Source organism: Homarus americanus, unplaced genomic scaffold (assembly GCF_018991925.1).
Source record: "Homarus americanus isolate GMGI-L3 unplaced genomic scaffold, GMGI_Hamer_2.0 scaffold14532, whole genome shotgun sequence".
Lineage (NCBI taxonomy): Eukaryota > Metazoa > Arthropoda > Malacostraca > Decapoda > Nephropidae > Homarus > Homarus americanus.
In genome coordinates, this window is record NW_024713954.1 from 11,217 (window position 1) to 36,994 (window position 25,778).

The 25,778-nt window shown below is 40.9% G+C and overlaps 1 protein-coding gene and 1 long non-coding RNA gene across 9 annotated transcripts in view; both read right to left on the bottom strand.

Moving 5' to 3' along the window:
* Window positions 1–802: 802 nt before the first annotated feature.
* LOC121875190 lies at window positions 803–2,900 on the bottom strand. Its single transcript, XR_006090560.1, has 2 exons — window positions 2,316–2,900; window positions 803–1,823 (listed from the first exon to the last, which is right to left on the bottom strand). It is a non-coding gene; the product is annotated as an uncharacterized LOC121875190 (long non-coding RNA).
* A 13,465-nt stretch (window positions 2,901–16,365) lies between these two features.
* The window catches only part of LOC121875198 (rap guanine nucleotide exchange factor 2-like), a 111,963-nt gene continuing 102,550 nt past the window's right edge, over window positions 16,366–25,778 (bottom strand). For all 8 annotated transcript variants that reach the window (XM_042379692.1, XM_042379673.1, XM_042379665.1 and 5 more), the window contains 2 exons: window positions 19,649–19,801; window positions 16,366–17,858 (listed from right to left, as the gene is read on the bottom strand). In XM_042379692.1, the coding sequence (XP_042235626.1) occupies window positions 17,824–17,858; window positions 19,649–19,801 (188 nt within the window). In that variant the 3' untranslated portion in view covers window positions 16,366–17,823. The remainder of the gene's footprint in view (window positions 17,859–19,648; window positions 19,802–25,778) is intronic.

A 25,778-nucleotide genomic window follows, 5' to 3' on the forward strand; every position in this document is an offset into this window, starting at 1 on the left:
CAATTGCAATTTATTTATTAAAGTTCCAGGAATTTAATAAATCATATATGATCCATTTTTTTACAAAGTAGAACTTGTATACTGTATATAAAGTTGTCAATATATGAGAAAATCTTTTCAGGCACATATCTCCATTAATATAGTAAATGTCTAAGGCACATATCTCCATTAATATAGTAAATGTCTAAGGCACATAACTCCATTAATATAGTAAATGTCTAAGGCACATAACTCCATTAATATAGTAAATGTCTAAGGCACATAACTCCATTAATATAGTAAATGTCTAAGGCACATATCTCCATTAATATAGTAAATGTCTAAGGCACATATCTCCATTAATATAGTAAATGTCTAAGGCACATATCTCCATTAATATAGTAAATGTCTAAGGCACATATCTCCATTAATATAGTAAATGTCTATGGCACATAACTCCATTAATATAGTAAATGTCTAAGGCACATAACTCCATTAATATAGTAAATGTCTAAGGTACATATCTCCATTAATATAGTAAATGTCAAAGGCACATATCTCCATTAATATAGTAAATGTCTATGGCACATAACTCCATTAATATAGTAAATGTCTAAGGCACATAACTCCATTAATATAGTAAATGTCTAAGGCACATATCTCCATTAATATAGTAAATGTCTAAGGCACATATCTCCATTAATATATTAAATGTCTAAGGTACATATCTCCATTAATATAGTAAATGTCTAAGGCACATAACTCCATTAATATAGTAAATGTCTAAGGCACATAACTCCATTAATATAGTAAATGTCTAAGGCACATATCTCCATTAATATAGTAAATGTCTAAGGCACATATCTCCATTAATATAGTAAATGTCTAAGGCACATATCTCCATTAATATAGTAAATGTCTAAGGCACATATCTCCATTAATATAGTAAATGTCTAAGGCACATATCTCCATTAATATAGTAAATGTCTATGGCACATAACTCCATTAATATAGTAAATGTCTAAGGCACATAACTCCATTAATATAGTAAATGTCTAAGGTACATATCTCCATTAATATAGTAAATGTCTAAGGCACATAACTCCATTAATATAGCAAATGTCTAAGGCACATAACTCCATTAATATAGTAAATGTCTAAGGCACATAACTCCATTAATATAGTAAATGTCTAAGGCTCATATCTCCATTAATATAGTAAATGTCTAAGGCACATATCTCCATTAATATAGTAAATGTCTAAGGCACATATCTCCATTAATACAGTAAATGTCTAAGGCACATAACTCAATTAATATAGTAAATGTCTAAGGCACATAACTCCATTAATATAGTAAATGTCTAAGGTACATATCTCCATTAATATAGTAAATGTCTAAGGCACATAACTCCATTAATATAGTAAATGTCTAAGGCACATAACTCCATTAATATAGTAAATGTCTAAGGCACAATAACTCCATTAATATAGTAAATGTCTAAGGCACATATCTCCATTAATACAGTAAATGTCTAAGGCACATAACTCCATTAATAAAGTAAATTTCTAGTTCCAAGTTTAATCAAATAAACTTTTGGCATTCTAATTATTTAAAACATTTACTTTGTTATAATAATCTAACCTAAAGCGAGGCTGAAATAACTATACATTTTATGTAAGGATAAAACGTCTTCTTGTGTCCATCCTATTCCTCATCTTCTTTACTCAATGGTGTAAGTTAAAGCACCATTAATTACTGACCAAGCTTCTCCTGAGCACGAAGCTGAGGGACAAACACATCCTCCTGTTGACCTTCAGCCATAAGTTCTTCAATCTCCTCCACACTGTACAGGGAAAAATTAAAATTAGCTGCTTCTATAGTATACCTCAACATCAATCCAATCTTTCCCATGACATGAAGGTGCAGGGTTGGAAGTGGAGGGTGTTGACATGTAGAGGGAGGGGTGTGGAGGTGGAGGGGCGTGGATGTGGAGGGCAAGGAACATAGACCAAGGTGATAAAGGTGGCAGCAAACAAAATTTGCGCTCCACTACTGATCAACCTAACAACATTCCATATATGCAAACTCTGAACAAATTCTGAGGGATGCCATCGTCCAACATATACAGAAAGTTGCCTCCATATCTCAATATGTGTTAAACAGTGAATCCTGTACACCCACATATGATATAAAATATAACTCCATTACAAATTAGGACTTAGGAGCCAATGAAGTAAACTATTCTGAAATGAGTGGTAAAGCCTCCACTTGCCAAGTCAATCATATATTTAATTATCATTGATTTTATATTGCAAATGAAACAGCTGTAACTTACGTTTGTGGAATAGTACCCTGCGCAAGGTCTTCCGTGCCATCGACAGTCACAACAATATCATCCTCAATCCTGACTCCACCAAATCCACGGAAGCGGGCTATTGCCTCGGGAACCAGAAACTGTGCCTGAGCAGGATTAGCCAATGCTTGATCCAAAAGCTGTTGATTAAAAAATAAATAAATAAAAATATTGATTAACTCTACAATGATGAGAAAAATATAAGAAAATTACACTAAATGTAACCCAGTACAGTATTTTGATTAAATGTACAGCCTGGCTACTCCATTAATCTAGCTGTTTGTAATGTTTTTCTCTCACATTTTTACTAACAATTCCTTTAAAATTTTCATGTCCTTGAGATCAAATACCAATCCTCTCTTTTGGGAATGACAGGCCGCTCACCGACAGTTTTTCTTGGTTCAAAAGTATAGCGTATGTGGTAGCAAGTATTTGGTGAAACTGATTGTAAAACAACCAAGTATAAATGTATAAAGTCGACCCTCGTTTATTCGGACCCCTTTAATCCGGATTTCGGATAAATCGGCCGAAATCTGAACTGTCCTTATCAAATTTCTGGTTCTGGGATTGTCCCAGTTGCAATTGGGGTTGTAATTTCAAATTCTGTGTCACTTCTAAGGAATAACAAAGTCTCTGGTGCACTCTAAGATTAAGAGAAAACGGACTCCTACGACGGGGCACTCAAATAAAGAGACATGGTTACATGTTTTGTGGACTACCCACTGTACAGTATTGATCGTATAATTTTCATCACTTTGTAATAAACCTAGTCATGCCTATGTGTGTTTCTGATAATTACCATAACATTATATATTTATATATTTAGCAGTTGTACAAACACAAAGCCTCACACATGCCACACAGACTGACAGATTTGACAAGTTTTACCAACCATAAAGACAGTTGAAGCTTTAAACATCACTCACAATGGATCTTGAATATTCCAACTGTAATCAGACATACCTAAGTTGCCTCAACAAAGTCACTGGTGCACTCTAAGATTAAGAAAAAACGGACGACTCAGGCGTCCTGAAGTGAGAGAAAACGGACTCCTATGATGAGGCACTCAAATAAACATACAGTACACATAGCTGTATAATGCAATATTATGCAATAATAACCCCTAAATCGGTTAATTCCGACAATCGGCTAAAACGGACACCCTTCCCCCTATTAGTCCGTTTTAACGAGGGTCGACTGAATAAATAATAATGTACCTGTATTATCTATTTCACAAAACATCTGCAACTACATACAGTACCCCATTCTTTTCAAGAAAGTTGTGGTTAAGAGTGCTAATGTTAATGACAAGGAATCATCAAGCCTGTGAGAATCCTGGAGTAAAAAATTGTCTGTCAGAATTTTTACGAAAAGAGTGGCTGGATTATTTAAGTCGTTTGGCGTGGATTCGTTTCTCCAGTCGATGTCGTTATAATTAAAGTCCTCCACGACAAGGAGGTTTAGCGCCATTACATTGTCAATTAATAAGTTTCTCTGATTTAATACGCTACAGTTTTGGGATCTGTAGATTCATCTCACAATGAGTAAGTCTCTCCCCTTCAGTTTAATTTTACACCACTTTGATTCTTTGAAAACATCCTCCCCCTGCACCCTCACCTGGCTGGCTCTTAGGTCCTGCCTAGCATAGATAACTACACCCCTCTCGCAAGTTTCTTGGGAAAGGTGCATAAATGAGTGATATCCATCTATGTTGAACTCATATTCCTCCGGTTCGATTCTCCTGCTTTTGTACAACAGTTCTACATCACCTATATTATATCGGGTTGATGTACCCTCAGTAGTGTTTCAAACTCCGCTTTCTTGTCAAGGAACATGTCAGCATTAGTGTACATGACTTTCAACCGGAAATTGTCCTCGGTAATGTCTCTGGTCTTGGTATTGACTCCGGCTCCTCTCCATTCTCTGCAGCTGCCTCGTTTACTGTAACCCTTGTGTTTTGTGGGGTCAGAGATGAGATTGTTTACATAGCGCTTGCCTCCTCCTGGATGGGAGGTAGAGCGGAATGGGGTCCCACTTTCCCCTTGCTCTGAACTGGTACACTTGCCTCCACTACCTTCCCCTTGTAAATAGCCCATCAATGTCAATCCCCATTCCACATTGACTCCTCCCTCCTCTGCTTCAAAGACTCCTGGAGATTTTTGTGCTGTTCCCTCTGCATTACCGTGCAATGGGGATTATGAATATTCCCATTTCTTACCCTCACCCACTAGTGTGATCCTGAGGGGGCGGGGCTTGTCCTCCTGTCTTTGTCCTCGCCTCCTCATGTCCTGAGTAGGGGCTGATAACTTCAGAGCCTCATCACAAATATTTCGAAATTTCAATTTGTCGTGCATTTTCCTAGTTTCAGCTTCCTCCTATGGCTCTCTAAGACTCCAAACTCTATCATGTTGTTCCTATGCTCTGAATGTTCCAGTTTCTCCTCTTATCCCATTTCAGTAGATCTACTAGTTGTCAACTCTTCAACACACTTCTGCAGAGTCCCTAGCCGCCGAAGGACCTGTTCAGATCCTGCATTACTCTCCGTCACTTTCTGTGTCCCTGCTACAACCTGAGCATGGCTCCTCATAACTACTTCATCTGTTCTGTCAGCTACTTCCCCAGTCTTAGTGAGGATCTCTTTCCCAACCAGCTCCAGCTTGTCAACCAACACGGATTTAGCTTCCTCCATTTTTGTCTCCTTCCTAGTGATCTTCAAATGCCTCGTTTACTTTGATTTTGCAGCTAAGGCAGTACCGGCAACAGCCTTCACACTTTACTGCATTCAGCACTGCCCTAAACGTTTTAGGGCCCAGACCTGCATTATGTGCATCAGACTTTGCCCTGCAGTAATTGCATGTCAACAAACTTCCTGGTGATGCTGGGGTTTTAGCCCCTGATTCCCTATTCCTATTCATATATGTATTGTCACAAACTTTCCTCTTCCTTTTACGTACTTTACACCTGTTAGGCTAGAGCCCAGTTTACAATGTGATGTAATTCTAGTCATCTCGGTGACAACAGAGTTGCTCACAACCAGACTTACCTGGTACATGTCTGACAGTTCATCTATGGGCACCATAGGGGGAGGTCACACCCGCTCGTCGTCCTCTGACCTGACTTGGCTTCAACGCTGTGTGAAGCTTGGTACAGGAGTGAGAAGTTACCTTGTGTGCCTTAGTTATCTCAGTACCTCGACCCTATAAATGTGGACTGTATAATTATTTACCATAACCAAACTGTATAGAGGAAAATACAGTGTGACGTGATACAGGGAGAGTTAGATTTTTTTTTTTAGATTGCCCCGGAGGGAGTTAGTTTATTGGGCACCCCCTTACATCCTGTGCAAGGTGAAGCGCAGAAGTGTTCACAGTGCCCATCTGGGAAGCCTGCTAAGATCATGCTTGCCTTCATGACTCATGCATTAAGGGCGTAAAAGCCTGAAGGGTCATAGGTTTTGTCAGCAAGTTACATAAAATGACAGAATAATGAGTGTGTGGGGGGAAAGTTCCCGGTACATTTCATCTGTCTATGGCAAAGCATGGTAGGTCCCTAATAATGTCAAGGGAAGAGGTGTTGGTAACGGCTGGGGACCTGTAGGAGGAGGTCAAAGGACAAGTAAGGATGTAGTTAGGGAGGGTGTGAGAGTCGGGTTGGCCACAAAGTTTACAAACAGTGCGGCCAGGCTCAGGGTTGCCAATGTAGTACTCCCATAGGTACCTATACCCTTGGCGCAGTCTCATGTACATAATCTGTTGAGATCAAGTCAGGGATTGATACTCTATGTAGTGGCGGTTGTCGTTACCGGTTACAGCGTCATAGTGGCGTAATGTGACGCTACCCCGTTGTTTCAGGTGTGTCCAATTTTCGTTGAATGCTTCTCGTTGTGCGGCGTGTATGAGATATTTGAGATGAAGCAGGGAGAGGGCGAGGGTGGCTTCAATATCTTCTTCTTGTGTCGCTTCTTTGGCAGTTATTCCTGTGTGTGACGGGATCCAAATAAACTTGACACGGATGTCATCAGTTTGTTCTAGCCCAGCGACGGCGGATAGGGTGTGTTGGGCGGCAGGGGAGGGGGGTAGGGTAATTTGAGCCTCGCTAGCACAGAAGTGCTGTCACTGATTATAAGGAGGTTCCGGCATTCAGTGCGAGCATAGGTCACCCCCTCATGAATGCCCGCGAGGATGGCTATGCTTTCAGAAGAGGATAAGAGGGTGGGAGGTCGTAAGAGAAAAGGTGACATCATTAATCTGCTTAAGGCAGTTAAGTTTGAGCATATACTGCAGTTGGGTGGATTTACGACCTGGGAAGGTGTGGACGACATCAACACTCGGGGAAGTCCACGGCGGTAGAGGCGGATGAGTGTACTCGGGAGGGAGAGAGGTCGAGGGGGTGTAGAGGTGATAACACAGGATGTCAGTAGCAGTGTGGACAGGCCAGTGTTGAGAGGGGGAGGGAAAGATAATGGGGACAGGCCGGCGCAGGACGGTGTTAAGATGTGAGTTCAGTGAGCGCGACAGGGGAGTCGGTTGCTTACTGCGAAGAAGTTTAACACCAAGGATGGCATTGAGAGCAGTAATTCGATCGCAGATGGGAAGCAGGATCAGTTCACGCTGCATGACTTCTATTCTGGTGGTCATTGGGCAGCCGAGGATGAGTCTCATAGCTGTTTTTTATTTTCTCTATGCTTTGTTTCTCGTGCTGGGAGGCAACTACAAGGACAGGAGAGGCATAATCTATGACAGCTCTGACGATAGCAATGTACATGAGGCGTAGGATCCTGACAGAGGCTCCTTTGAGGCCGTGGGTGAGGGACTGGAGGGGCCTCGTTCGTTGGCAGCACTGGAAGATGACGTGGGCGGCGACAGCGGAGGTGGTGGTGCTGGTAGTGGCTCACACCGGTAGACCAAGGTGCGTACTTGATCAATGTCTTGTCCTTGCAGAGTCAGCGATGTCTGACGCCGGAAGTGTGAGATGAACTTGGTTTTAGTGTGTGAGATGATTAGTCCGAGTGTTTGACAGGTCCAGCTGAACGTGGAGAGTATAGATTATTCATGTTGCACTGTAGTAATTTGGAGGAGAATATCATCAGCGTAGCTTATGATGTGACCATCTAGGGCGCACTCAGCAAAGATGTTGTTGAGGCGGCAGATGGAGTTCATGAGAACATTAAAGAGTGTAGGGCTGAGTACACCTCCCTGAGGCGTGCCAAGATCAAGGTCACTGATCATAGAGTAGTGGCCCTGAAAACGGACATGGGCCTGTCGATGGAAGAGGAAGTCAGCAATCCACGTGAGGAGTTTGCCCCTCACATCAATGTGCGTGAGGCCCTCAAGGATCACTTCACTGTTGGCTTTATCAAAAGCACCCTTGAAGTCGACAAAGAGGGAGGTTTTGGCTGAGGTGTTCGCCATGTAGTGAGTGATGCAGTGAGCAGTAACCTTTCCGGGGCGGAAACCAGAGGTCAGGGTGCAGGTGGACTTCAATTTTCCAGAGGAGGCGGTGGTGTATCATGCGCTCCATCATCTTTGACAAGCAGAAGATGAGGGAGATTGGACAATATTCATCTTAGTCTGCCTGGTTTAGGGACTGGGATGGTGGTGGCAATCTTCCATAAGTGAGACAGCTGTCCAGTATCAAAAGAGAGGTTAAATAGACAGAGGAGGGGGTTACCAGGGGTGGCAATAAGGGCATTTAGCACATCATATGTGACACTGTCATCGCCAGGGGCGGTGGACCGACCGCGCTTAACAGCATTTAGTAGTTCACACTATGTGAAAGGCACGGCAGTGTCTGCAGATAGGTCTTGGTACTCGGAAATGTGCTGTCGGCGTTGTGGTTGCAGTGCGAGGGTGAGGTCTCGTACAGCGGGTGGTAGCGCATCGATGGAGGCGGCCTCCTGCCACGTCTGGGAGAGCTCCTCAGCTCGGGCAGCTGGTCTGGGGTGGAGCGCGGGTCTGGCGTTGGTGCCCCGGGCACGGTTAATGGTGCGCCATATATCACCTATAAATGTAGACTGGTCAATAGAAGAAGCAAAATCAAACCACTGCTTCTCTCGTGCGAGAGTGATGGCAGATTGGAGCTCTTTGTTTGTGCGCATCAGGAAGCGTAGAGCGTCAGGGGAGCTTGGGAGATTTCTTCCACTGGTCGACTGCTAGTCGGTGCCATACTCGGATAGATTAACATGAGGGTCGCAGTTAACATTCCACTGACTCCTGGGCTTGCGGTTAGGACGGCGGTGTTTTGGGTCAGGGCGGAGGAAGTCAGTACATTGTTTGGACAGATCAAGGTAGAGTTGGTCTGCGGTGGTGACAGTGTAACCCTGAAACCATTCAGCAATGGAAGTGATGAAGGCAGGTATGTTGGCAGGGGGTAGCCTGAGCCTAGGGCCCTTGGGTGGAACGGGTATTCTCACATACTGGAGGGTAGTGTGGATAGGGAAATGGTCACTGTGGGGGGAGTGGAGGATGCGGGTGGAGTGTGGGCGGTGAGGGTCAGAGTAGAGAGCTATGTAGTCAAGTTTCCCTCCCCCGATGTGGGTGGGTGATGGAGGGCAGAGAAGACGTACAGGGTCATCAGTGGTTTGTAGGAAGGAGAGCCAGGAGTTACCCCGGGAGTTTGAGTGGGGCCCCTGGGAGCCGAGACTGGGGTGACGGGCATTGAGGTCCCCCACAAGGAGGGTGGGGGTGGAGGTGATATGGTGTGGTAGGACAGGTACAGTAGGGGTGGAGGGAGGCACATAGACATTGACAATATTGAGGGACATACCTTTTAGTGTGATTGTGATGGTGTGTTCGTCGGTGGAGTCGTCATCAAGGGGGACGTCGAGAGGTTGGTAGGCGATATCCTTCTTGACGTAGATCCGTAGTCCACGTGCATGGCCTCGTGGTAGTCCATCGATGCGAAGAACAAGGGTGAATGGGCTCTCAACACATTTGTAGCCACTGAGCACAGCAAACAGTCAATTTTCCCTATGTTTGGTGTAATGAGCTGCGAGCAGACGTGTTACCAAAGCCATCAGGTAACAATGCTATGCTGTGTATGGGTGACTTCAACTCTCATCACACTGTCCTCGGTGATGTCCAGAGTAACTCTTATGAGGCATGTAAGAAAGAAAATGTTGACCGTGACCTTGGTCTGTCCAATGCTGTACTTAAAAACATTCAAGTCAGAATCATGAACTCTGATCTAGAAGAATTGAGAAATGCAGAGACCTGGCCAGCATTAGAACAGAACTAGACAATGTGATATAGTTGAGGCCAGTATTAGGCTAGGATACAGACACATCTGGCAAGTTAATAACGCTGTACCCATACCGGAACACTCAGCATGTAAACTTTCTGATAAACCTTTAAAACATACACTTGAAAACTATTTTATTGAATGTAACACTGTCAAAGACTTCAGGCCAAGTATGTCCCAGAAAGTAGATGGGCAAGGGCAGTCTCATTGTGGCAGGGCATCTAAGGATATTCCCATGGACTGACTCTTCATTGAAATCTGCTGACCTGGCTGCAGGGAAGAAATCTCTGTGAGGGAAGGAGCACAAAGAATCATGACAGGAGGCAGCAGACTTGGCCGCCTATCAGTCTTCTTATTACCTCACACAGAGACATGGGCAGAAACCCAATAAAAGTCTATAGAAATTCCCTTACTGTGATCATGACTGCAGTGTAAATGTTGTGTAAATTCCTTGAATAAATAATGTTGAAAGTACAGTACTACATTACTTATGTATTATATGCGGTTGCAGGGGTGGATCCAGGAATATCAAAAGGGAAGGAGTCCAAGAAGTTGTGGGTGGGAAAACATGGTGAGCGAAGTGAGCCCACCCAACTAGGGGGTTATGAGGGGGTGTTGTAAGTCAGTCCAGAATTTTTTATTTAGATCTGACCAATATCATGGGAATTTTAAGGCCATTTACACTTGATATTGGGAGATATTCTGAAGTCGATAGTAATTAATTTTTACTATACAAAAATGCCTGAATGCAAGACAGCATTGAAGAAAACATATTTGAATTATATGATGAAAAGGGGTGGGGGGGGGGAGGGTCTGGATTCCCACCCCCACCTCCCATGGATTCACCCCCGAGTTGGAGCTGGAACAGTTGGCAATGAATTATTGTACAGGTACCCACGAATACAGTAATCACCTGATTCCATCACTCAAAAAGATAAGTTTTTCCTAGGTTCTTACCCTCATACACATAATATATGTTAAACTCTGGCGGAAAATATGTAAAAGGCAAAGTATGCCCAATACAGCTTATTATAAAAAAAAAATCATAATATGATGCGTTAGAAAGTTGCCATTCAATTTTTCTTCTAGGTTTCCATGACTTTTCCATGATTGGTCAGTTTTTCAAACTTTTCCATGACATTTATATGGCACCATATATTTCTAAGACTTTTCCAGGTTTTTCAAAGACTGTGGAACCCTGTTTTATCAGTAGCAACTCACACAAGCCGAGAAAAATGTCTTTAAAACACTGATGATGATGAATGCCCTTCAAAAATTTCTTCACTGAAACTACCTCTAGCACAACAAACAAAACTCTCTATTAACACCATAAACAGCATCACTGCTACCAGTACCCTCTTCAACAATACTAACATCATCACATTCTTCACCAAAACTAGTAACTCCACTAACATCACTCACTACCCCTTAACATAGACTGAATGGCCGACTTGCTTTTTACAGCTGTAAGATGAATGGGATCATTATCATCTGGTTGTCCATAAAGTCCTGGATTGAGCGCCGACATTTCATAACGGAGCATTTCTTCCTGTTGCAAGCTAGTAACTAATGGGTGTTTGGATCTTTCTTATTACTGTACCTTACAAATGCTGTAGTTGCTAGAAAATCTATAGTGGTCACTAACCCACTGAGCCAGCAGATCTGAACCACTAGATCTGTGGTTCTCAAACTCGGGGTAATTACCCCAACTGGGGTAAAAACTACATTTTGGCTGGGGTAATATGCTTCTGTTGGCACGGTGAGGTAACCTCGTATTTAACACTTATAACACTTACGTTTGCCGCGTTTGGCACACCCTGACAACGCTGCCTTTCGTGACGACAAGTTCATTGCACGCCCAGCTTATCTGTCAGACATATTTAGAGACACGAATGTGCTGAATTGCTCTCTACAAGGAAAAAATGCTTTCATCATTGATGTCCAGGATAAGATGAATGCCTTCTGTCAACAAATGGAACTACAGCATAGTCTGGATTTACGCGGTCAATTGAACCCGTGGAGGCCCGCGTAAAATGAGAAACACGTAAATGAAATAACAGAACTTATGGGATTTATTGAAATAGAGACTGGGCCGACCCCCAAACTCCACTTTTTGCCAACACAATACGTACGTTGTAGTAAAAATAGTATCTTAACTTTATGATGGTATGCACACACACATAATATAGAAGATAAATATCAATAGGAGAATAATACACTGTACCAGGTAAAAGAAAAATCAAGGTTTAACACTTACGTTAGTAGAAGAGATGGGTCGGCATACGTGGATGGGGGCTGGTTCCGAGGCAGAGGGCAGATTACTGGCCCTCAAGTGAATCACCATCACTATCCACCATAGTTGTCAGGGCCTCCCTGACAAATCCCTCAAAGTCAACATCAATGTCACTATCACTGACTTGGGCTGGCTGTGGTGGGTTGCAGGCGAAGAAGTCCGTGATGTTACGCTGACGGCTAGTGTTGATGTGTTCGTGATACATCGTGATGTACGGCTCCATAGTTTGCAACAGATGGTTACTGAAGACTTCTTGGCGATGATCGTCAGGGTCGTTGGAAAGGACGAGCTCGAGTTTCTCGGCAAACTCGAGCTCGTCCTTTACATTACCGTGTGTTAACTTATGTTCTTATCGGGCTGCGGCACCACCTGTATCTTCACTGACGTCATCGTCTTCCAATATCTCGTCGGCAGTCACCTCAGGATCCCTGATTACCTCCATAATGTCTTCGTTGGTGGTCTCGGAGAAGCCTGCAGCTGTAACACTCTGTGCAAGGTCCACTGCCACTGCAACAGACTGAACCTCACCAGTCACAGGTTGCCTCTGCCTCCCACCTGGGATACCTTGCAACACATGCCGCCACGTGTGACGAATCGTTGCCACAGACAGCTGCCCCCATGCCTCCACCAAGAAATCAACAGCTTTCTTGACGTTGAATTTCTTCCAAAACTGTTTGACGCGAACTTCTTACTCCGCCAACTCCTCTTCCTCGTCGTCGTCGCTCTCGCTATCGGTGTCACCCAGGTTCCGCAACTCATCTTTGGTGTTGGTCAAGTCATTAAGGAGCCGAAACTTCTTTGCAGAGAAAGCAGCCTTCACATTACAAATTAATTCTTGATCCATGGGCTGGATTAATGACGTAGTGTTGTGAGGAAGGAAGACCACTTTTACGTTGGGGTGACGATCCAACAGTAGGGACGAGTGTCCTGGTGCGTTGTCAAGGAGCAACAAAATGTTGAATGGAACATTCTGTTGCTTGCAGAATTTCTTGACGTCGGAAATGAAAACAGTCGTCAAACCAGGAGAGGTACAGACCAGTGAACATCCATGCCTTAAGTGCGGTTAGCCAGTGGACATTTAGCTTGGTCATGTCCATGTTCTTGTAGGCGTGCGGCTTGTGGGCTGTGTGGATCACCGATGACTTGAGCTTACAGGAACTGGAAGCATTGGTGGTAAACAGGACGGTGATGCGCTCCTTCTGCAACTTCCGGCCCCGACACTTGCTGGCAGACTTGACAACGAAGGTCTTGGTAGATAGCTTTTTCCAAAACAGACCGGATTCATCCATGTTGAACACCTGGTCGTCGGTGTACTGTCCTTCCTCCATAACTTCTCGTAAGAATGGAGGAAAATCACTCGCCGCAACACGGTCAGCACTACCCCCTTCACCAACAATGCTAATGTTGGTAATCTTGTTCCTCTTCTTAAACCCAGAGGAAGCAGTGAAGGGTTTGGGCTCTGCAATTTCCATCTTACGTGCCACTGCTACGTACAGTTCACGTGCATACTCCTGAACTGACAGAGTGTCCACTGCCATGTTCCGTCTTGCCTGACTAATCAAGTAGCTCACCAGCAAATTCTCAGTCTTGAGCAGCACCTTCTTCTGACAGTACTTCACCATTGAAGCACTTGCAGACTTTGTGATGCTCATGTGTTCTTTTATCTTGGCGGCATCCTTCTTGATCATCCGGATCGTAGATTCGTTCACGCTATGCTGGCGCGCCAAATCAACTTGTCTCATTCCTTTTTCTAAATCTTGTACGATCATGTACTTAACTTCCTAACTTCAAGCACGTCGTATCTTCTTTGGCTTGGGGCGGCTGGGTCCAGGTAATGCAAGGTTTTTCTGTGGTGGTGGGGGTCCAGCGGATGCCATTGTTGCGAGATTAGCAGGCACAATAGAGCACAGTATACACGCGGTGACTGGGAACAATGCGACTGACGCGGGTAGGTCAGCGGCTTCTTCTCTCTGGTGGCAGAGCACGTCATATTACATTGAACCAATCACAGCTAGCAGGAGAGGGAGGTAAGGATGCGTGGACCAATCACAGTCTGATACGTCGTATGATGTCACCGATAACGCAACAGCGACATACTGCGCAACCTTACTCGCGCCGCTTCCCCCCGCTTATGGTCAAGCATGGGCCGCTTGAATACAAAATGGCACGGCGAGTCTGGACCTCCAGCCGCTCTCCGCGTAAATGACCAAATTTACCGCGTAATTAAAGCATTTCAATTCTGGCAAGGCACTGCGTAAATAACCAAACGCGTTAACCAAAACCGCGTAAATCCAGATTATACTGTATGGCACAGGCGAGTCAACGTCAACAACATAGCTATGTTTACCAGGCTAGACCAATTTTTTCAAAGTAGCGAGGTTCAGTGACCGGTGACCGAAATTGGTGAGCATGTGCTCACACTCAAGATGTCAATGACAAATATTTTCCTGAAAGCAAGGCTCTGAAGCAACCATTTCTTGTCGCCGAGGATGTAATTTCTGACAACGACCTTGCAAAAGACGAATTCCTGAAGTTGAGAAATGATTCCGTGACCCGTAGCACATTTGACACTGTTGAGGATATTGCAGTGGGATACCCAACTCTAATGACTCGGGCAATCGACGTACTTCTTCCATTTCCCACGACCTATATGTGTGAACTTAGGTTCCCAGCAATGTACTACATCAAGTCCAAGACAAGAAACCGGCTCGTTCCAAGCTCAGATTTGAGGCTGGCTCTGTCAAAGACTAAACCACGCATCCAAAATCTGGTGTCGGCAACACAAGTTCATCATCTCAGTAAGACTAAGTCTATAACAGCACTGTAACTGTAGCACTATTATTGATTTTTGTATAAGACGGACTAGAATTGTACACTTGTGTTTTGTATAATAAACTTTATTGAATAAGAAGTAGGGAGTAAAATTTTACGTTGGGGTAATTTGAACCTGTCAAACTTAAAATAGGGGTAAAACTGGAAAAAAGTTTGAGAACCACTGCACTAGATTAACACAGGTAAACGAACCCACCACCACCTGAGGGAGGAGTGGATTAACCATAAACCAGGGTAGTATCCGTAGTTTAAGGCCTCGGCGGCAAACCTATCGCACCTGCTCTGAGTGACCCAACAATTAGGCTGCATTTACACCAAACGAGTCGAATCGATTCATTAGAGTCATTTGACTGGAGTCAAAACGAGTCAGGTGTGTCACTAAATTGTCAGTACCCAGCCTGATTTTGAGCAGTATGGACACACATTCTCTCACTGAACTACAGCGTATGCTCTATTGTGGGTTCGGCGCCATGGAAGGAGGAGAACCCGATTGTGGAAACATGAAATCAACATCAAAAGACCAGATTTTGGTGCCTTTAGTCATTTATTCCCAGACTTGGTGAACCATCCAGACAAATTCTACAATTTCTTTAGGATGACAACAGAAAACTTCAAGAAGTTGGTGGACATGACAGGACCATCTGTCAAGAAATTGGACATAAACTAAATTTATCAAATCATCCGCCTGCATGATGCTGCTCAAACCACAATGGACATGCGGTGACTGACGAAAAAAATGGGTCCAGCCGTATACAGTACCACGACTCGACTCGACTTGGCGTGCCTGACTTGACTCGACTCTCCCGGTGTGAACGGTTTCTGGAGAAATACATATAAATTAATGTGAACTGCAATGGCGAGCCGAGACGAGTCTTGACTTAACTCGACTCGACTTGTTTGGTGTAAATGCAGCCTTAAAGACAAGCAGCATGTGTACCCAGAGTGACCAGCAGAGTGTATGGGGAAACTGAAGTAGCACCTGTGATCACAAAGAGTCACAGATCCAGGTGATCCAGTCCAACGAACACACTGAACCCGATGTGATTTAGTTTAACGTGATGTTTTCTCATCATTCATGGGGTTGATTAGTAAGTGGTATACGAGTCCTTGCACAATTAGTCAGTGACCATTACAGACTTTCTAGCAACTTCATTGAATCATCAGTTGTAAGAACATAAGAATGGAGGAAACTGCAGCGGGACCTATTGGCCCATACAAGGCAGCCCCATTTACTTCCAACTCATATCGCTCATATGTCAGTCCAACCTATATATGAAGCTTCCCAGCATGTTCGACTTAATGATTATGTTCGCTAACTTATTCCACTCATCCACTACTCTATTTTCAAACATCTATCTCACGCCTAAATCTAAAGATCCAAAACCCTGCTGTTAGGTTTAAATATTGCATGAGTAAAAAGTTAACCACCAATCTGACATCATTCAAACCCTGTGTTGGACTCTGCTGTCTCACGTGAAAAGGCAGGTTTGACCGGTCCTCCCCAAACCCCCTAGATCTACCACAGCACCTACCTAGGTGAAAAATTTAAGTGCCATATTCCAAGAAAAGCCTAACAACAATAAATGTACCCTTTCATGTGTGTTGAGGCTATAATAACCGAACAAATTGTAAACCTTCCAGTCATAATAAAGGTCAAAAACATTTACATTACAAAGTGAAGTGTATTTATTTGTACATTTCTCATCCAGGCCTCCAGAAAGGGCCGCAGGTTTGGAAGTTATAGCAAGAGTATCTACTGATCTGCATGTCAAGAAAATAACATGTGAAATATCCAGCACTGAACAATGAGATTTCAGACATATATTTTACACAAAAAAACACATAGCTTATGATCAGTCAGAAAAAAAATACAACAAAATTACATTACACTGAATGTTCTCTTGATTTTTAATGACATCAAAGTTATATAACTGGGATATTTTAGTAAACATTAAACATTCATGAAATGCAAAAAAGAAAATTTAATCAAAGTATTGGAGAAATTCACAAAAATATGAATAATTCCCTATCATTAAGGAATTACAAATATCAATTAGGGATATTAATATCTCATATCATGTGACATAGCAAATTTACCATAAAAGATTCTTATCATTTACATCACCGAGCTCTGAAAATATCTCATTTATACTCAAATCACCATCAGGGAAACCCATAACAGCAACATACTAATCTCTTATCTCCAAAGCTGCTGCTTAGCCATTTCAAAATAAATAGCAGAGATAAGTTAGTAAATGATAATGAATATATCCACCATGGCAGGGGATGGTTGCCTTCTATTAAGCATCATTAGCGGTCCCTGGGTTGGGTTGGATTTGGACGACAACATGGCTGGCTGGCTTTATCTTATTGAGGGACAGACATTAGGATGTGGATAACCTAATCCACTAATGGTCATTAAGGAGTCAACATCTCAAGTCTTACATTTACCTTCCATATGGCATATTTTTTATTTACAGTGTTAAAAATTTCTCATACAGAAGAAATGATTAAGTCTCAAAATTGCTGACCTCATTACATATACCTAGGCATTATGCTTAAGAGCTAATCATATGGACATGGATATATCTATCTATATAAATATATACAAGAACATCCACATATAATCATGATCTACATGTATTTATATCAATAAAAAAAAAATTACTGAAGCTGTGCCCCAAAAGTATCCCACGGCCAGAGAGCTGACATAATGGATCAAAATCTTGTTTCATCCCAAGTTTGATGCAACTCTTATCTCACAACTGAGTATCAAGAACAATCATCAAATATATTTTGTCTACAGTATAATACGAGCGGTCTTTGTGCCACACACACACACACATGTATTCCCTTTACAAAGTCATGTCACAGCATCCAAAAGTCAACTCTCTCAGCCAATGGGAACCATCTATCTTTGGCTTCTGAACTTTCAATCCCACAAGATAAGCAAATCTGAGTTCCTTAGTTGACTTTTATGCCTTAGACTAAGGCAAAAGATAACTACAAGAAACTCTACAAGGCTAGTCTTGTAAAGTTTATGGAAAATACTTCATGTCTTCCAATTATGGAGGCCAAGCCTGTGCAGGACTAGGTTCATCACCCCAGTGCTAAGAGGTTTAGCTCTCACACAGCAGAAACTTGAGCATCCTCTTCTTCATCTGTAAATTGCAATTGCAAGATAACATATACAGTATGTTTTCATAAACATATAAAAGATTAATTTTGGTTTTATATCCACTCCTAATTCCTATCTATGGAAGATATTCATATGTCAAAAAAAAAAAACTATTTCAATGAGTTGTCTGCATTCTGAGCCAACTACAGCACATACAGAGGATATTTTAGTCCCTCTACTGTATATAATACTCAATGTGTCTAATATTCCTGGGTGAATTTAACTACAGTGGTCCCTCGGTTAACGAGCACAATTCGTTCTAGAAGGTTGCTCGTTAACCGAAAAATTTGTTAACCGAAACCATTGTTTCAATGGGTTTTTGGGTAATTGGTTCCAGCTCACCGAAAATTGCCCAAAGTCAACAAAAAAGTTAGTAAAGTACACTTACTTTGAGGTGTGTATGTAGAAGGCTCCTGGATGATGATGATGATGATGATGATGGGAATTAGAATGGGGGTGGAGGAGAAGGGAGAAGAGAAGGCATTGGGGTGGAAGAGAAGTAACCCCATGGCACCATTTCACCCATAAAATTTTAGTTCTCTTTGTGTAATTCAAGATAATTTTCTTTAAATCAACACTGCACTGCATTATATACTGTCAATATGTAAAATAAATTTTATAATGACCAATAATTTGCTTGGAAACACAGAAAAAAAGCATTTATGTTGAAGAGAGTCTGAAGCAAGATGTTACCTCCACTGAAAAGACACAGAGACTGACGCCTGTATGGTGTGTTGACAGGCTGTTTGGCGCGCAAAAAACTAGCTTCCTATACTTCAATTATGTTCAATAATTGTTAAAATGACTAAAAAATTTAATATAAAACTTTTAAAATTATTGAATAGTACAGTGTAACCCTGCTTTACGCGGTCAATTGAACCCACGGAGGCCCGCGTAAAGCGGGACACGCGTAAACTGAACAACAGAACATATGGGATTAATTGAAATAGAGACTGGGCCGACCCCCAAACTCCACTTTTTCAGACACAATACGTACGTTGCAGTAAAAATAACATCTTAATTTTATGATGGTATGCACACACAATTAATAATTAAAAGAAATATCAATAATATTAGGTTTTTTAATACTTACATTAGTAGAAAAGATGGCTGGGCACACAGGGCTGGAGGATTGGTTCCGAGGCAGAGGGCAGATTATTGGCCCTCACCTGTATCACTTGTATCAATGTATCACTATCCACCACAGAGGCTTGTAGGGCCTCTTTGTCAAACCGCTCAAAGTCCATACAAGTCCATATCCTCACTATCACTGACTTGGGCCGGCTGTGGTGGGTGGCGGGTGAAGAACTCGGTAATGTTTTGATGACTGGGCGACCTTGTGCGCACCCTGCCCGAGCCGCTTCCCGCGTATATGAGTAGATGCACCGCGTAAAGTGGGAATTCCGGTTCTGGCGGGGTACCGCATAAATGTAGAAACGCGTAAAACTGAAACGCGTAAAGCGGGGTATTACTGTACAAACTTCTTGATATTTACTAAAATAGTAAGGAATTTAAGCCCTAGAACCGATTACTGTATTGGCAGACTAATACTACAGCTGATGGGCCGCCAAATGCAAGCGAAAACATGTTGAGGGGCGCTCGTAAGAAATTCGTTAATCGAGGGATTGCTCGTTAACCGAAGTCAAGAATCTTATGGAAGGTAATTCGTTCACCGAAATCTCGTTAACCGAGGCGTTCGTTAACCGAGGGATCACTGTATAATAATGCTTATATTCAAGAGATTCATCATCAGATGTTAAAATAAGATCTTACCATCATGGTGTGTCTGAGAATAATATTGAACACCGTCATGAGAAAGAGCACGTCCCATCTTCTTCATTCTGAGCTGGGTTGCTACATAGTCTGGAGGAACACCTGGGGCTCCACGACGAATACGTGCACTACCCATACACATACCTGTTGAGACTATTGAAATCATTATTATTATTTCCCATTTTATTGTAAATCTACTACAATATTAGTTGCTTGAGCAATATCTACCAACTATATCTAGACATGTCTTCTATGTTTGTGCAAGAGATACCTATTTGGAATTCTCTGCTGAGACCTAACATTGTAACAGTTTATATCTCCACATTCAAAAAATTTCTACCAATTATGGGTGTCCAGTACTGATCCCTTGATCTTTCACCCTCTTATAAAAGTACCTCAAAAAGTTCTTGAATGCTCTAAGGGTCAAACAACATGACAAAACGATCGAGAAATCTGGACATGCTCTCTGAGGAAGTTTTACTGTAAATTAAATTACTTTTCCCTGTGAATACTATAAAGATGAGCAACATATACCAACCATTCTGAGATGACATAAGCCATAATTCTCATTCTGAAATCTGTTGTGCCCAGCCGTTTGAGAACTTTTTGTGGCAATAGCACACTGGCTATTTACTGGATATACAGTACAGTATTGTATTTTCATCAGTATAGTTTCATAGGTAAAAATCAATTGAATGGGATTACAAAAAAATAATTTTCACCAAGGTCTCTGATCCCCTTGAAAGAATCTTTAAAATATGTTTGCTGCTCCTACACATCTAAAATTTTATTTCCTCTATTCAAAGTTAAATTTGCTTCTCCCTGTCTGCTTATCTATGAATGACTGTACACATTTTAAGTCTCATTTAACCTATCTATTCTGAATCAATGCAAAAATTTGAATACAATGATATTTGCTTAATAAATGTCAAAAGTTGAAACATGTCCCAAGAAAACTGTGATCTTTCCTTATTCCTGTTATTCATCTGCTGGGATGCAAACCATCTCTGTGTTGTATGTTTAACATAACCTCGTACAATGTCACTCCAGCATTGTAAGTTGCATTATAAAGTAGAACCTGTATATGCAGACTATCTCAGCATTGTGAGCTATTATCTTAACTCAGATGCCACATCATTTATAATAAAATGCATTACAATAACCCAAACAGATTATAAACATGCTACAAGTGCAGTAAAAGCTTTATTATCCACATTCAACTAAATGGAAAGCTATTGCATATGGAATTTTCTGTATCTTTCTATACAAATGTGACACTGGCATGTGATTATCTACCACTCTTTACTTATTGCTTTATACATTCTTTTTTTACACTTAATGTGCCTTTAAACCAAAATTTTCCCAGAATTGCCAAAGGAGTTATTTTAACAAGCAAATTCTAATACAGTAGCTGGCAATTCCTAGGGTCAGCAGATACCAGATAATAAAACTTTTTTTTTTTTATTTCCCATCTTATAATAAAAGTATCACAATGCATGCAGAATGGAGACAACTAGAAGGAACACATAAGAAAAAGGTATCTAATGCACACTATGTAAATGTAGTAGTAATTTGGGTAAGTACATAAATTAAATGGTCAAAAATTTTTGTGGAAATACTCTACAGTTATGTGTGTGTGTGTGTGTGTGTAAAAAGTAAAGCGTGAAAAATAGGTAATGTGTGAGACAGAGAGGAATGAGAAAAGAACAAAAGACATTCAGCTGGTGATGCAAGATATGAGAGTTTGTGAAGACAGGATATAGGAGGAATTAACAAGACACCTCATAATAGGAGAGGCAATGAAGTAAGAATAATTTGGTAGACAGTTCAATACAGGAATAGTTTATTGAGAAGCTACAGAAACACTTTACAATATCAGGTCATAACAAAGGAAAGACCAACTGCCTGAATGGATAATAAGCTGATATTTGGGTAAAAAAAAAAAGATAATACAGTACAATATATGAATTGCTGGCTGAGAGCTATTGGAACAAATTTCCCAGGATCCTGTTAAATGTATTTCCTTTAGACGTGTAAAAATTCTAATGATAAAACTGCACAGGAGGTCCCAGAGTTACGAACAACTGCACTATTTAATGTGATCCCATTATATTCATAATAAAAATCCAGTTCAACCTTTGAACATTCCCCGGTACAGTACTTACGAGCTGCACACTATTTTGTTCACCTGATCCCCTCCACCTTTCAGCCACGTCCAACCCAAGTAACTTCCCAGCAAGAACTACATCCAACTCACAAAACTTCCCCAACAAGAGAGCCACATCCAGCCAAAGCAACTTCAGCAAGAGAGCAACATCCAACCCCAAGAACATCCCCAACCTCTTTTAGTAACTGATTTATGCACCAGTCCTATGAGTAAGGCATTTTCAGGGCTCAAGGTAATTAAAACACTTTATATGTGCATTATTTACAAACATCATTTACATTATTTGTTGTCAGGTATTTGTTATTTTAGATTATACAGGTTGACCACCGATTTCCGGCAATCACTGGTCCGGAACCTCTGATGGTCCAGTCAGTTTTACGGTGGTGGAATTTCAAATTTACTGAGCAAATAGCTTAATGAGCCACCTCTGATGTTTTGGTGGCGCTACTCAAAGCTTGTTTACATGCGGTAGCTTTGTATCTTCTCCGTTTTCACTGTTCTGTGGTACAGTAGAACGTCGATTTATGACGAGATAAGTTCCAAGAGAGGTCGCTTTCAACCGAATTTGTACTAAATCGAAGTGTTGATTCAATGGAATAATATAGTTTGGTACTTGAGAGAAACACAAAATACTAAAAAGACTGAGAGTCTACCCAGATGCACCTCAGCCCATCTCCTAGAATAAACAAAACATTGTTTTTTGTAGTATTATGTTAAAACAAACACTCATAAATAAACACAGCTAAAATTATGGGACGTGAAATGGTCTGTTTACTAGCGATCAACTGAGGGGAAGATGGGGGGGGGGGATCAAATGCAGCTGGAACACACAAGTGTAAGTTAATGGTCATTGGAAAAAGTCTGCATCCTAAGAGCTTTGAAGGGTGAATTACCAATGCCCTTAATTTGGAGTGGTTTGAAAAAATTTCGTGCCAGAAGCCAGAGCCCATTTTACATCTGTTGGACTAGACAAAAATTGCAAAATAATCTTATTAATGATAAATTTAAAGCACATCCCAAGAGAGAACTCCCTGAGAAGAATATTGTCTACGGTGTATACCTACCTCCTAATTGTACATCACTTATTCAGCTACAGGATCAAGGTATTTTATGCTCTCTTCAATCAAAATATCGTTTACAATTCGTGAAAACAGCTATTGAGTGTAGTGAATTCAGGAAACCAGTGCAGTCATTTATTAAAGAATTTAACATCAGAGATGTGCTTTGGTACGTAGGTGCTGCCTGGGACATGGTAGATGCGGCAACATGAAAACATGGATGACATAAATTACGCCCTGCCTTGATGTTTGAGAATAGCCCTGGTGAAGATGACGAAAATGAATTCACTGGCTTCAGGATATCAAGAGTAAAACAAGTTGTGCATGACCTACTAGACTATGTGAAAAATTTAAGTGCACCTGCTGCTGTGAAAGTTACACTAAGTTGAATAAAGAAAACATTAGCGAGTGGATGGATGTGGACGCACAGTTGATGTACCTACTTATGCTATGTCATACAGTATTGATTTTCTTGCAGCCCAGTGTGTATAACTATTGTATTGGGTCGGAGGTCATGGGAGTGGTAGCTCCCCAAGGGCCGTGACCACCCATGGTTCGGCAAAATCGGTGGTCCAGCATGGATCTGGCCCTGATGGTGCCAGAAAATCGGTAGTTGACTAATTGTTATGATTTTACAGGTATGGGTAGGTTTTATTCATATTTTATAGTGAAATTAACAAGGATTTGAGTTATGAACAGGATCCTAAAACACAACCCATTAGTAACTTGGGAACCTCTTGTACTGTACTAGAGGAAGTATAAAGATGTGAATTCAACACAAATTGTATGTTTAAAGAAAAAAATGTGATCTTTTGACTTTTGCTCCAGAAACTTGCATCCACGATCAATAAGCATTTCAATTATTACTGCTCCCAGATAACAAAATACAGTAGATACTTAATATTGGTGGGGGGTTAGGTTTTTGAAAACCTCCTGAATGCAGAAACTGCAAATTTAGAAACCTTAGTTCAATGTGAAAAAGGGAGAGGTCAGTTTTCTGGTACAAGTGAACATAAGGGGAAGTAATAAATGTTTAAGAACAATGATTACTATAATTACTGTATAGTACCTGTATATAATGATCATAATAATAATAATCAATCAAGAGAAATGTTTATTTTTTTACTTATCTTTAGTGATGATAATGATGATTAGAGGTATTCTGTGAGACAATGATGAGCGTGTGAAATTTACATTTTATTAGGTGTGCATCAAAGTTTCAAACACATAATAACCATCCATTAGGATAAACAAAACAGTATTACTGCATTTTCATCTTTTTTCCACACTTCCACATATTTCTGTCTCTTAAAAAATTACAAGATTAACCCAACACATTAGGCTGCAAATTATTATAAAAACTATGAATGCAAAAACCATCAATTTAAAGGAAATATTGCAGCAGCATCAAAATTTTAATATATGCAACACAGACAGAGCGGGAAAGTGGCCAAATCCAGAAGTAAACTCAATGTTCTCACTCCAATCCAAGTAACACTTAATTTAAAAAAAAATTTCTTCATTCTTATATAATATTCCACACAGACTGGTACAGTGCTGATCCCTTTTCTTGAATGGTGTATTTTAAGCCACTTTCATTAATAGTGAAAGAGGGGCAAAACACAAAATCTTTAAAATTTTAAAATTACATTACAGCATAGTTTTAATATTCTTTATGTACAGTATTTATCAAAATAAGCCATATACTTGTTATTAATTTTATTATTTATATCTAAGGCATTATTTACCGTTTTCATATCTGTACAGTACAGGTAACCCTTGAGATACGAGCATTCACTTATACAAATTTTCTAAATTGACTCCAATATTTCGTGTGCCCCCAGGAGTCAGCTGGGGCAGCCAGATCCCCATAGCGCTCTCCCTACTAGGCTGAGGTAGGAGTTATGGTTAATACTGAACTCATAATTTTGGGTAAATATGTAAACATAACTATCTTCATATATTTTTTTTTGCTCTGTTACATGCACACACAATCCTACATACAGAATGTGCAAAAAATAAAAATAAATAAAATAATCATCATAAAGTTAAAGAAAAGGTAATCAATATTTCTTCGTACACCAGCAAGAGTTAGCAGGATGAGCTGGGGGAGTTATGATTATTTTTCAACTCATAGTTTCGGATAGATAAACTTAACTTTCTTCATTTTTTATAAACAAAGTTACATGCACATAATCCTACAAACATACTGTAATGTGCCAAGAAAGAAAAAGAAATAATAACCATAAGGTCAAAAACATAAAGGGAATAAACATTTCTGTGCGTGAGAGCAAGGGGATGAGCGTTGCAAGTTGGCAGAGGCGGACGGGGTTATTGTTATGGCGAAGTTTGAGGGCGGCCACATGTACAACAGCCAGCGTCACTGGTGTCACTGGCGGCTATGTTAAATTTTGATTTAGCTTTTCCTCAATTGATTTTGCTGCATATTTTCATTTAGATAGCATTTTATTAATATTTTTAATGTGTTAGGTAGGAAATTACAGTAACTGTGTGCAATCTATCATTAGTTAGGAAGGGTTTTTTCTTGTTTGTGAACCGTTTTCATGTTTTGGGGGTATTTTTGTCATTGGGGAACTGAACCTGTTTTTCCTATTTGATATACTAAAATTCACCTGATGAATGTTTTGTTTTTAACCTAACCCATTTGTATCTTAAAGGACACCTATACTTAATTGTATGCATCTTTCCTTTACTGAGATTGACTCCTGAATGTTGATATGTAAGGTTAGGTTGTGCTATGATAAGATTAGTAGTGTTCATAAAGAAATGTGTATAAGGGGATAAGTCATCATAATGTCACAATGTAGAAATCATAGTTCACAGGTAAGTTCATTTAAATAAAGTTTGGACAAATCTAGTTGCTAATCAAATTGGAAACAATCAA